The sequence below is a fragment of the Euphorbia lathyris genome, chromosome 10 (assembly GCF_963576675.1).
Source record: "Euphorbia lathyris chromosome 10, ddEupLath1.1, whole genome shotgun sequence".
Taxonomy (NCBI): domain Eukaryota; kingdom Viridiplantae; phylum Streptophyta; class Magnoliopsida; order Malpighiales; family Euphorbiaceae; genus Euphorbia; species Euphorbia lathyris.
The window spans coordinates 42813500-42825158 of record NC_088919.1 but is presented as its reverse complement, the minus strand read 5'-3'; the positions used below and the strand labels follow the sequence as shown (position 1 = coordinate 42825158).

Genomic DNA, 11659 nt, shown 5'->3' with positions numbered 1-11659 from the left:
ATTTGGGCAAACAGACGTGTTGACCTTTTTTTTTCTCTAAATGCTCTCAAATTGAATTTACAAGGTAGATGGTTGTTAATTGGGGACTTCAATGCAATCCTTGGGGCTCATGAGAAAATGGGACGGCCTCCGGCTACGAGACCTTATCGTGACTTCAGGAATTTTATGGATGATATGGATTGGCTGGATATTCCCTCTACTGGTCGTTTCTTTACTTAGTGTAATGGGAGAACTGGTGAGGCGCGTGTCAATTCTCGGCTTGACAGGGATTTAGTTTCGGCTGATTTTGCAGAAGCTTGGAATTCGTGTTGTGTGGGGCTGACATGTCATCACTCGGACCTCTACCCCCTTTTGTTCAAATTTTCGACTACTTCTGGTAGGATTTCTCGGTCTAGATTTCAAAAAATGTGGGTTAGTAATCCTGAGCTTTATGGGATAATAAAAAATCATTGGGATGGCCCTGTCCCTGCTCTTCTGTCGGCTCCCTTGTTGTGTCATAAGTTACGTGGTGTGAGGACTATTTTGAGAAATTGGAATATTAATATTTTTGGTAACTTCAATGCTAACATTGATGAGGCATCTCCCTTGCTGATATTTAGCAGACTATTAAATCTGCTGGATGGTCATTGAATCTTCAGGAACGTGAGTTGGCCGCTGATGAGAAGTTGGACCTTCACTTGCTTCAGCAAGGAACATATTTGAAAGAAAAAAGTCGGGTGCGGTGGCTTACTGAGGGAGACCGTAATACAAGCTACTTTCACCGTGTCTCTGCGATGCTGATAGGGGTAAAAAACCCATATCTTTAGATACGGGTTTTAGGTTAGTTTAGTTTAGTTTTCCTACAATAAGCGAGCAAATCTCGCATTTTTATGCATGTGTGCGTATTAGTTAGATTTTGTATATGTTTTATTTACTTTTGTAGTTTGAGGTCGCTTTCTGATTGTTTTTGGGCAAATATTGCCAAAATAGCACGTATGATAATTTCCAATTATTTATAATGGCTAAATGATCCACCAATAGTCGCATCGAATGGAGTTTTTACTCAAATCTAGCGATTGGTGGGTCAATTTAGCCTTTGGACTAATGTTGTTTGGAGTTTATGTGCGTGTGCAGGTTAAAACTACATCAATTTTGGGCAAAAATCGCGTCTTGGGGACCCCCAGAAGCTTCTCGCCGAGCAGCTCAGGAACTGCTCGGTGAGCAGCTCGGCGAACTGGCCACTTTAGGCCTGCTCGGCGAGCAGCTCAGGAACTGCTCGGCGAGCAGCTCGACGAACTTGCCACTAGAGGCCAGCTCGGCGAGGAGCTTGCCGAGCTGGCCACCAGAAGCCAGCTCGTGACGAGCTGGCTGTCAGAGGCCAGCTCGGCGAGCTAGGTCGCCCAGCTCGGCGAGCTGCGCCTCGGGAATCAGTCTTTTGACTGATTCCCGACCCCACGGCTCCACGTTTCGCCCACGACTTATCCACCTGCAATAGGAAACAAACTCGGTTAGGTTTAGGACTCAAACTACACTATAAATAGGACCATTAGTTTCAATTGTAAAATATCTTTCATTCTTGTAATTATTTTAGCTTCCACCCTTGAAGAATCCTCTCCACCCCCTCCATCTCCTTCAACCTCCATTGAAGCACCTTCGAAGCTCCATTCACCGAGGATTATTCAAGGTCCGTCCTTAAGTCCTAGGAAGCCGGCTGCAGGGTAGACAGGTTCCCTGAAAGGGATTTTCTTATCTCATTTCATCTAATTATGTTTTTATCCCTTGATACAGTCTATGAATCCTAGGCTAATTGTATCCCGTGACAATGTTCTTCATCTTTAATAATATTTTAGCTCTTATTCTGTTCAATGATTTATTTATTTAATCTTTGTCTTACGCTTTATTCAATTGGTTTAACTCATTCAAAAGCCCCAAAATCTAGTTGGCACATATTGTGAGCTGAATCTGACATAGTCAGAGCCTAGGAGATTGACGACCCCTTAGTTGATTAAGCCCAAATTGCTGAGCCTTAGACCTAGTTTCGGCCTTAGAAGGGAATCGCGCACTAGGGACTTCAGGAGGGTAAGTAGGGTTAATCGCCTTGAATACAAGTGACTTAGATTAGGTTTTTAATCAATTGACCTAATAATCTATCTTCATTATTATCGTTCATACCATGTTCCTTCGGGTAATTGCATTAGTGAAAGATCACCTAGGAGTAGTTTAACTTAATTAGGCGTAGTTTAACTTAATTAGGAGTAGAATAACGTAATCAGAATTAAAATAACTTAGCTAGGAGTAAAGTAATTCAACTAGGAGTAGATTAACTTAAACAAAACCAACTCAAAACCCACACAGCCTAGATAACACCTGAGACCAAGTAGCTCGATACTTGCAGGAATAAATCCTGTGGATTCGATACCTGGACTTTCCAGATTTTATTACTTGATAACGACGGGGTACACTTATCCCTTAGTGAGCCTTGCGGTGTGATTGCCGTGAGGCGCATCAGATGCGCAAATCGCACGTGGGAATTTTTGCCTTAACAATTGATGGGGTTTCTCACACTGACCCAAATATTATTTCTAATCATATTATCTCTTACTATGATAACCTGTTCGCCAGCACGGGTGGGAATCCAGTGGATTTGTCTCTAGTTTCTGATATGGTTCATCATCTTGTGACGGATTTTGAGAACACTTCTCTAACCGCCTGCCCTGATGAGGATTACATCTGACATACGGTTTTTTCCATGGATCCTTCTAGCTCTCCTAGCCTTGACGGCTTCACCGGTCATTTCTTTCAGTCCTATTGGAGCACTGTGGGTAGTGACATGTGTAAAATGGTTCAGTGGTTCTTTCAGCATGGGAAAATCTCTGGTGGGTTGAATTCAAGCTTGATGGCACTTATCCCAAAAGTCCCTGGAGCCTCGATAATTGAACAGTATAGGCCGATTGTTATGAGCAATTTCACGTTCAAAATTATCTCAAAGATCTTAGCTGATAGGCTCGCCATTATTGCTAGCTGAATTATTACAAAGAATCAATTTGGATTCATAAAAGGGCGCCAAATCCATCAGTGCATTTCAATCGCTTCTGAAGGTGTCAATCTCTTCAAAAAAAATGTTTTGGTGGTAACATGTGTCTGAAGGTGGACATTAGGAAAGCCTTTGATACGTTAAACTGGCAATTTCTGCTTGATGTTCTTAAGTCGTTTGGTTTTTCCTCTCAATTCATTGATTGGATTCATGCGATACTCTCTTCGGCTCATATCTCGATTCTCACTGCTAATGGATCTGCGGGGTATTTCTCTTGTTCTTAAGGGGTAAGATAGCGAGATCCACTTTCTCCTCTTCTATTTGGTTTAGTGGAGGATTTCCTTAGCCGTTTTATCAATGCTCATGCCTTGCGTGGGTCGCTGTCTCCGATGGGTTATTCCACTTCTTCTGTAATGCCTTCACACTTGTTTTATGCAGATGATATTTTAGTTTTATGCAGGGCAAGCATCTCGAACATCCATGCTCTCATGGATATTTTTGATTTATATGGCTCTCTATCTGGACAATTAGTGCATTGGCAAAACTCTGAGATTTTCTTCGGGGACTCGATCTTACTCAGACATCGGAACATATTGGCGGGTCTGATTGGAATCAAAATTGGATCTCTCCCGTTTAATTACTTGGGCGTTCCTCTTTTTCAAGGGATCCCAAGAGCTAAATACCTTGCGACGACTGCGGATAGAATTATTCTCTCTTTCTCGCGCTGGGCGGGGACGTCTCTCTCTATGGCTGGTAGGCTGACACTTATTATTTCAGTTATCACTAGCTCTTTGATCCACACCTTTATGGTTTACAAATGGCCTGTGAGTTTGCTAAATAGACTCAATAGACACATGAGGAATTTCATTTGGACGGGTTCAATTTTGTCCAAAAAGCTTGTTACTGTTCCCTAGAAGGTTTACTTAAAGTCCTTAAAGGAAGGAAGGTTAGGTATTAAAAGCCTCTCGACCCTTAACTTGGCTATGAGTGGTAAATTGGCGTGAGGTTTTCTCTCCTCTAATTCTTTATGCTTTAATTTGTTGAGGACGCGCTTTCTAAACAGGGCTGGTTTACCAAAGTTTCGGTTACAGCGATCGTCTGTTTGGTGGTTTGTCAATGCCGCCTATCTCAAGTTACGGGAGAATTGTTTTTAGTCATTTGGATCATCTTCTGAGTTGTCATTCTGGAATTCGGAACTGATTTTGCCGCCCCTGGCTGAACAGCTTGGAATTTCTATGTCAGACCGTTTGAAGCTCACTGATAGAATCTCAGTTTTTTTATGAAAATGGCAACTGGCGGGATCTTTCGATGCTGGCTAGTCCGTTGCAGCAGCGCATCCGGAATTTGCATGGAAATGGCTCTGAACAGGTTTTATGTTTTTGGAGACCTGCGAGCAATGGCCTCTTCACGGTAAAGTTATTCTATCACTGGCTACGTGCTCCTCCGGCTTTGCCTTTGGGTTTTTAGTCAATTTGGAAACCTTTTATTCAGCCATCACACTCCATGATCTGCTGGCGTGCATACTGGGGCTCTTTACCAACTTATGCCGCGCTCCATGCTAGAGGTCTGCCTCTAATATCTCGCTGTCCGGTTTATTTAATGGCTTATAAGATGAGTGACCATTTGCTTGTTCATTGCCCCTTTGCTTCCCAAATCTGGTTCAACATATCAGCTTTATTTGGTAGAAGACTTGTACTTGATTCTTCTCTACAGACCCTCATACAACACGCCTTCTCACACAAGTTCAGTTCGCAAGTCCTTTCCCTCTGGCAGGTCGCGCTTGTCAACGCTATTTGGTTGATATGGTCTGTAAGAAATGCTGATATTTTTGAGAGCAAGCCACCAAACATTCACGAGGAATTACACTATCTTTGGTCTGCTATTCGTAGCTCTGATAGAATCAGCAACAGATCGGTATGGAATTCTGTTATGGAGTTATCAATTCTCCATAATCTCGGGTTAAATGCTCGTCGTCATAGGGCCACTTGAATCATTGAAGTTAGATGGCAGCCCCCTCCGTCTGATTGGATTAAAGCTAACACTGATGCATCCGTGATCTCGGGTAGAGCTGGTTGCGGTGTGGTTTTTCGAAATAGTCAGGGGCGTCCTCTTGGGTCATTTTCCTTCCCCCTTGATTGTGCTTTGGTATACATGGTGGAATTGCAAGCTGCTATTTTTGCAGTTTCGATTGCGAGGTCACGTGGATGGACTCGTCTCTGGATTGAAAGTGACTCGACTTACGTTATTCGAATTTTCCGTGCCCATGCACAGATCATTCCCTAGACAATGCATGTGGATTAGTTAAATTGTTTAGATTCAATGACGCATATACAGGTGGTTGTCTCCCATGTGTTCCGTGAGGGAAATCAAGTGGCAGACGCTCTTGCTAATTATGGACGTCTGGCCTCAGATTTACAAATGTGGAATACCCTTCCAGACTTCTGCTCCTTTCTTGCTAGAGATAATGCCCTTGGTAGGGATATGTTTAGATTTTCTTAAAACATTCTTTGTACTGGTTTCATACTTTTTTCATCTCTTCATTTATATATTTGGTTCTTTGCCTTTTCGGGGGTGCCAACCTGGTTGGGATTCCCGTTGAGCTAGGTCCGTATTTCAATAAAAAAAGAATAAAACAAAACTAACCAACTGTTTTATGATTGGTAAAAAAAAAGCATCCAGGTTTTCTAGTAGCAAAAACCATAAATATATTTTGATTTTTTTTAACATGAAGTCAAAGTGTACTAACAATAGATGATAATCACATATTGACTATTGTTTCCTTTTGATTTTTGTTAGCTCCTTTTTATTTTCATTCTAAATAGTAGAATAAAATTATTGGGATAAAATTATTTCGTTAGGATTGAGAAACAACTGGTCATAGTTATTTCAAAAGGAAAGTTAGCTAACTTCAATCAATTACGAACACCAAATAAAAAACATCCAACAACAACAAACCTTAGAAATGAATAGTTGAACCAAACAGGCCATTATAACCGATGATGCATCTATTAACTTTATAGCTAGTGATGGGGCAACCTAGTGCTTTGAGGGGAAGGGGGCCTCCAGCGAAACCCAGAGTAAGTTGATGCCTCCGTATTAGCCCCCTCTCTCCTGAAGTTTGAAAGATTTCTTTCTTTCTTTATTATTTATTTTCAATCCTCCTTTTTTTACGGTTTACTGTGTTTTCGGCATCAAAATCCGCCCTCTCTCGCCAAGACTACAATTAGCCCCCGCTAATCTCAAATCATGGCTCAACAACTGTGTAGTAGTGCTTGTTTGAGATGCTTCTCTAATTTAATTATGTGAAAGTCACGATATATATAGTTAATATTATATAACAAAGCATTAAATATCTTATAGATGTATGTTCTAATGTTTGTTTATATGAAATCTATATATCCTTAAAGCTTGGACCACCTAATCCTAGTCTAGGTGTTCGAAATCGAAATCGAAAATTTGCCCTGATTGTCTCCAATTAGTTCCTCTAAGCATTTGTCTTAGGGGATTTTTAAATTTAGCCGGCTAGACTCTACCTAGACCGCTTAGGCACCGCCTAAGCGATGATGAACAAAATCGTTTTTTCATTATTATTATTATTATTATTTTACTTTATTATAATTCACTTTTGAAGATTGTCGTAGGGTTATTTGTGAATTGTATTTATTATTTTCATATATTTTGGTTTAATTGCGTTATCTACTTATTTTCATGATATGATTTAAAACTTTTTTTTTGAATGAAAGATTGATATTAATTAATATTCAATAAGGCGTCAGGCTTACAATGGGTGAGGGAACAATATTGGTTACAATCAAAGATGGTGAAGACATACCTAGTTTTGCTAATGTATCCGCAACTTTGTTAGCACCTCTGCGTACAAAACAAAATTTGCATTGAGTGATCGAGGATGCTAAAGCCCGACAATCATCAACAACTATCCCCAAACTTGATAAGTCTTCTATGCCTTCTTGACATAATGCATTTATAATAATTTGTGCATCACCCACCACACATATATCCTCATCACCCCTCTCCTTAATCCAGCTTAGAGCCTCACGGCAAGAGATTGCTTCCGCCATCGTTGGATTGAAATTCCCTAGAATCGGACCGTATCTTGTTGCCACAAAACTTCCTCTTTCATTTCTGATAACAGCTTCCATTCCAATTCTGTTTGTTCCTGGGCTGAACGTGGCGTCAAAATTGAGTTTAAGGCCGCATTTTGAAGGTTCCCAGTTAGCCACATCTGTGCTTATCCTCCCGTCGACGTGATCTGTATTTATTTATTGTGTATTTCGCCAGGCTGATATGATTTAAAACTTTAAGGATATTGTTTCACAGCTTTTGGGGAATTATATTACTTGTGAACAATATGCTTTATTTGTTTGAGTTATTTCAATGGACATTGTTGTTAAAATATTGATGTTTACACATTTTTAAAGATATATGTTATAAATAAATGTATTTTTCTATATTAAATAATTTTAAATTATTATTATTATTTTGGATATTATAATATATATTTTTATTTAATGTATATAATAATTTTTTGATTAATAAATAAAAAATATAAAAATTCAAATCTGATTAATTCCCGATTAATCATCGAGAGCCATATCTATCCGACTAATGATTATAATTTTTTACAAACATTGGACACGGTACAATGGCATCAAAACTTGTAGAATCCATGAACTTGAACTATAAAGCAACTAAATATCTAGCAATAGCATCACTCGTATAGTACGTACCCAGTATACTACAAGATTTGTTCCACAAAAATAAAAACATTGCATTTATAACAATGACAACATTAATGAGAAGATATGAATATATCATGTGTGCAAACTACATCGAAATGGAGTTAAAAGTAATTTTTTTTTACCAAATTTCACATGGTGAAACCTTCATGAAACTGAATTATTTTTAATAAGTTCATATAGACTGAGTATGAAATTTAATTTTCAAATATGAGTTTCATAAGTTGATAACGAGCTAGAGTTAGCTTGCACTGAATATTTTTAAGTGTAAATCTATGAAATTCACTGAGTATGACAGATGAATATGTGTAAACCCATTAAATCCAGCCAGCCTGATCTATGAACTGTATGAACAGGTCTAATATTTGCATTTTTTTTTAATGAAGTTTAATATTTTCTGAGGTTCATATTCATTATTTCTTATAAACATCCAAATAATAGAAATCAATATCTAATCTTTATAAAAGATATTATTACAAAAAAGTCCGAGAAATGATTCATCTTATTCTATATTGGTAAAAATTTGTTATACATTCATGATAAAAAAAAGTGGTCTATGATCGGATTTGGGCTTTGTCATTATACTCGAAGTAGGCCCAGCCCATTATTCAACATCAACAACAACTAGGGCAGGAGCCCTCTCTCTCTCTCTCTGTGCCCTTCTCGCTCTCAAATTTCCACACCCAGCTAACCTGAGCTGAGCTTGTTCCTTCTTCTGGTATGCCCTCTTTCTTTTTCCTTTGTTCCTTGGCTGCCGCACCTATCCAGGTTCAAGCTTTCTAATTTCTTGGTCAATTCTTCGATCTGTAGGTTGAGTGATTTCGGGAGACGGAGCTGTGCTGAGCGTGGGTACTTCTTGTTGGAGTTGCAAAGAGCAGAAACCAATCGAAGCATTGTAGTGGGATTCGATTAGCAGCACAAGTTAAGGTTTTACAATTCATTTGTTTTTGGCCCGTGGGCGCTTCAGTTGTTTGATTCCCCAATATCAGTATTCTTGAGATTGTAATTAAATGGAATGGGATTCTAATTCCCATTTCATTGTCTTTTCTTTATCTGAAGTAAATGGGGGCCTTGAGGGTTTGATTCTTGTGGAATTTTGATTATCTTGGTTAGGCTGGGTTTTAGGGTTTTGGTGAAATTTGATTTGAGTTCGTATTGATGGTGGTTTTTTTAGGTTTGGTAACAGATTTTGGAGTCATGCAATTTGATTAAGATATTTGATAGTTAGAGGTCGTTGTTGTTGTATTTTATTAGGTAGTGTGATAGTGATAGCTATGTCTGTGAATAATAACAACAATAATAATAACCCGTCCAAGAGCCATGGTCAATCTTCATCACCTTTTGGAAATGCGGGAATGGTCAACCCATCTATGTCTATGAACCCAGCATTCTCACAACCACAATCCCCGGCACAAATTGGCACTGGCTTTCAGGGTCAGTTCCAGCTATCCCAAGCGCAGGCCACTGTCCAGGCACAGTTGAAAGCACAGCAGGCTCATGCACAAGCACAGGCCCAAGCAGCTCATGCTGCACATGTTCATGCTCAATTCCAAGCACAGTTGCAGGCGCAGGCGCAGGGGATGTCTCTTAGTCAAGCCCAGAATGCTGGCATAGCTAATTTAGGTTCACCGTCACCGTCGTTTCAAACTCCTGGTAACTTGATGAAGCGACTACCTCAAAAACCACCAGTTCGTCCTCCTAGTGTTCCTATGCAAAACATGGTTTCCCCATTGAAAAATATGGATCTTACCCCTGCAGCTCGTAGGAAGAAGCAAAAGCTCCCAGAAAAGCAGTTACATGAGAGAGTTGCAGCAATTCTGCCTGAATCTGCTCTATACACTCAGCTTCTTGAGTTTGAGGCTCGTGTTGATGCTGCTTTAGCTAGAAAGAAGGTTGATATTCAAGAAGCTCTCAAAAGTCCTCCTTGTGTTCAAAAGACACTTCGAATTTATGTTTTTAATACATTTGCCAATCAGATCAGAACAATTCCCAAGAAGCCAAATGCTGATCCTCCAACTTGGACTCTCAAGATTGTGGGGAGAATCTTGGAAGAGGGAATAGATCCTGACCAGCCTGGAGTAGCTCAGAAACCAAATCCCTTGTATCCAAAGTTCTCAGCGTTCTTCAAGAGAGTTAGCATCATGTTGGATCAGAGATTATATCCTGATAATCATATGATTGTATGGGAGAATTCTCGGACACCAGCACCTCATGAGGGTTTTGAAGTGAAGAGAAAGGGGGAGAAAGAATTCACAGTTACCATACGGTTGGAAATGAATTATGTTCCTGAGAAATTTAAGCTCTCTCCAGCCTTGATGGAGGTTCTTGGTATAGAGGTTGACACCCGACCTAGAATAATAGCTGCAATCTGGCATTATGTGAAGGCTAGGAAACTGCAAAATCCAGAGGACCCTTCTTATTTCCATTGTGATCCACCTCTTCAGAAAGTATTCGGGGAAGTGAAGATGAAGTTCACCATGGTTTCACAGAAGATATCGCAGCATTTATTTCCTCCTCAACCAATAGTTTTGGAGCACAAGATAAAGCTTTCGGGAAATAGTCCAGCTGGAACTGCATGCTATGATGTGGTTGTTGATGTACCCTTCCCTATACAGAGGGAATTGTCCGCCTTGTTGGCCAATGCAGAGAAGAACAAAGAGATAGAGACCTGCGACGAAGCAATTTGTGGTGCTATAAGAAAAATTCATGAACACCGCAGGAGGCGTGCGTTCTTCCTTGGTTTCAGCCAATCGCCTGTGGAGTTTATTAATGCTTTGATTGAATCTCAAGGAAGGGATTTGAAGCTCGTGGCTGGAGAAGGTAGCCGAAGTGCAGAAAAAGAGCGTCGGTCAGATCTCTTCAACCAACCTTGGTATGTCTGGCAAAGTTTATTTTCTTTTGAAATAATTCCTTTTGTTCACTTCCCTATTATCACTACTGTTGCTACCCTTAAGATATGATGAGTAAACTTAATGATCTACTTTCATTTTCAAGATTCGTCTAAAATTTCGGAGAGAGAGAATGCCCCATCTAAGTTTATTTATTAGTAGCAGAAAACCTTATGTTAAATTAACTGCTTTCTCACTTCATCACTTCCAATATGCTATTAAATTCGTTTTGGACGGTAGCCTCAATTGAGGCAGGGGTGATAGAGAAAGAGAGGTTTGAATGGGCTGATGTTGCAGTCAGTCTAGAAGCCTGTACATTTTATTTCATTTTAATGTATCCTTCTTCACGTAATGGCTGAAAAGAAGATGAGAAATGATTTGAATTGAATTTGTGAATGAAACAGGGTTGAAGATGCAGTTATTCGGTACTTGAATCGTAAGCCAGCTGCAGGAAGTGATGCTCCCGGAAGCATGTGAGTTGATCTGGCTGCCATTTTTACTTAGCATCTGTATATTTAAAGCTTCCATTTGATGAAAGTGTGGCTATTTGTGATCACTCTAAATTGTTAATGGCCATGAATGAAGTAAAGAAGTACATGCTTATGTAAAACAACAAAATATGCACTGTAGTGCATTTAGGTGTAATTGTTATGATACCAGCTTGACTCATTTTCGCTCCAGAGCTTGTGCTTTTATGTTAATCTGTGAATGATAGGGAGAGCTTGGTGCTGTTGATGCTATTTTGACTGTTTTTGAGTATGCAATGGTATGGGTATTGGGATAAAAGGGTTGTTTAGGAGCATGTCTTTTTCTCCTGTGTTGCAGTAAGACTTGAACTGAAAAGCCAAATTTGAGCGCCCTTTAGGAGTAAATTCAAATTTGTTGATGTGTCATTTTGCATGTGTTGTAATGTAAAATGAGGCCGTTCAATTGTATACACACACGTGGTCTTATTTCAAAAGTCACGTTTGTTGTCGCTTTCCAAATTGAAAATCGGGTGT

At 39.7% G+C, this 11659-nt stretch overlaps 1 protein-coding gene across 2 annotated transcripts; it reads left to right on the top strand.

Moving 5' to 3' along the window:
• The first annotated feature begins 8380 nt into the window (after positions 1-8380).
• Positions 8381-11398, top strand: LOC136208728 (SWI/SNF complex component SNF12 homolog). 2 transcript variants are annotated; one of them, XM_065999856.1, is made up of 3 exons: positions 8381-8488; positions 8581-10642; positions 11063-11398. In XM_065999856.1, the coding sequence occupies exons 2-3, from the start codon at positions 9045-9047 to the stop codon at positions 11133-11135; spliced, it is 1671 nt and encodes a 556-aa protein (XP_065855928.1). In that variant the 5' UTR covers positions 8381-8488; positions 8581-9044; the 3' UTR covers positions 11136-11398. The 2 variants fall into 2 exon arrangements, with proteins under 2 accessions (XP_065855928.1, XP_065855929.1); XM_065999857.1 differs by having other exon boundaries at positions 8425-10642.
• The last annotated feature ends 261 nt before the right edge of the window (positions 11399-11659 follow it).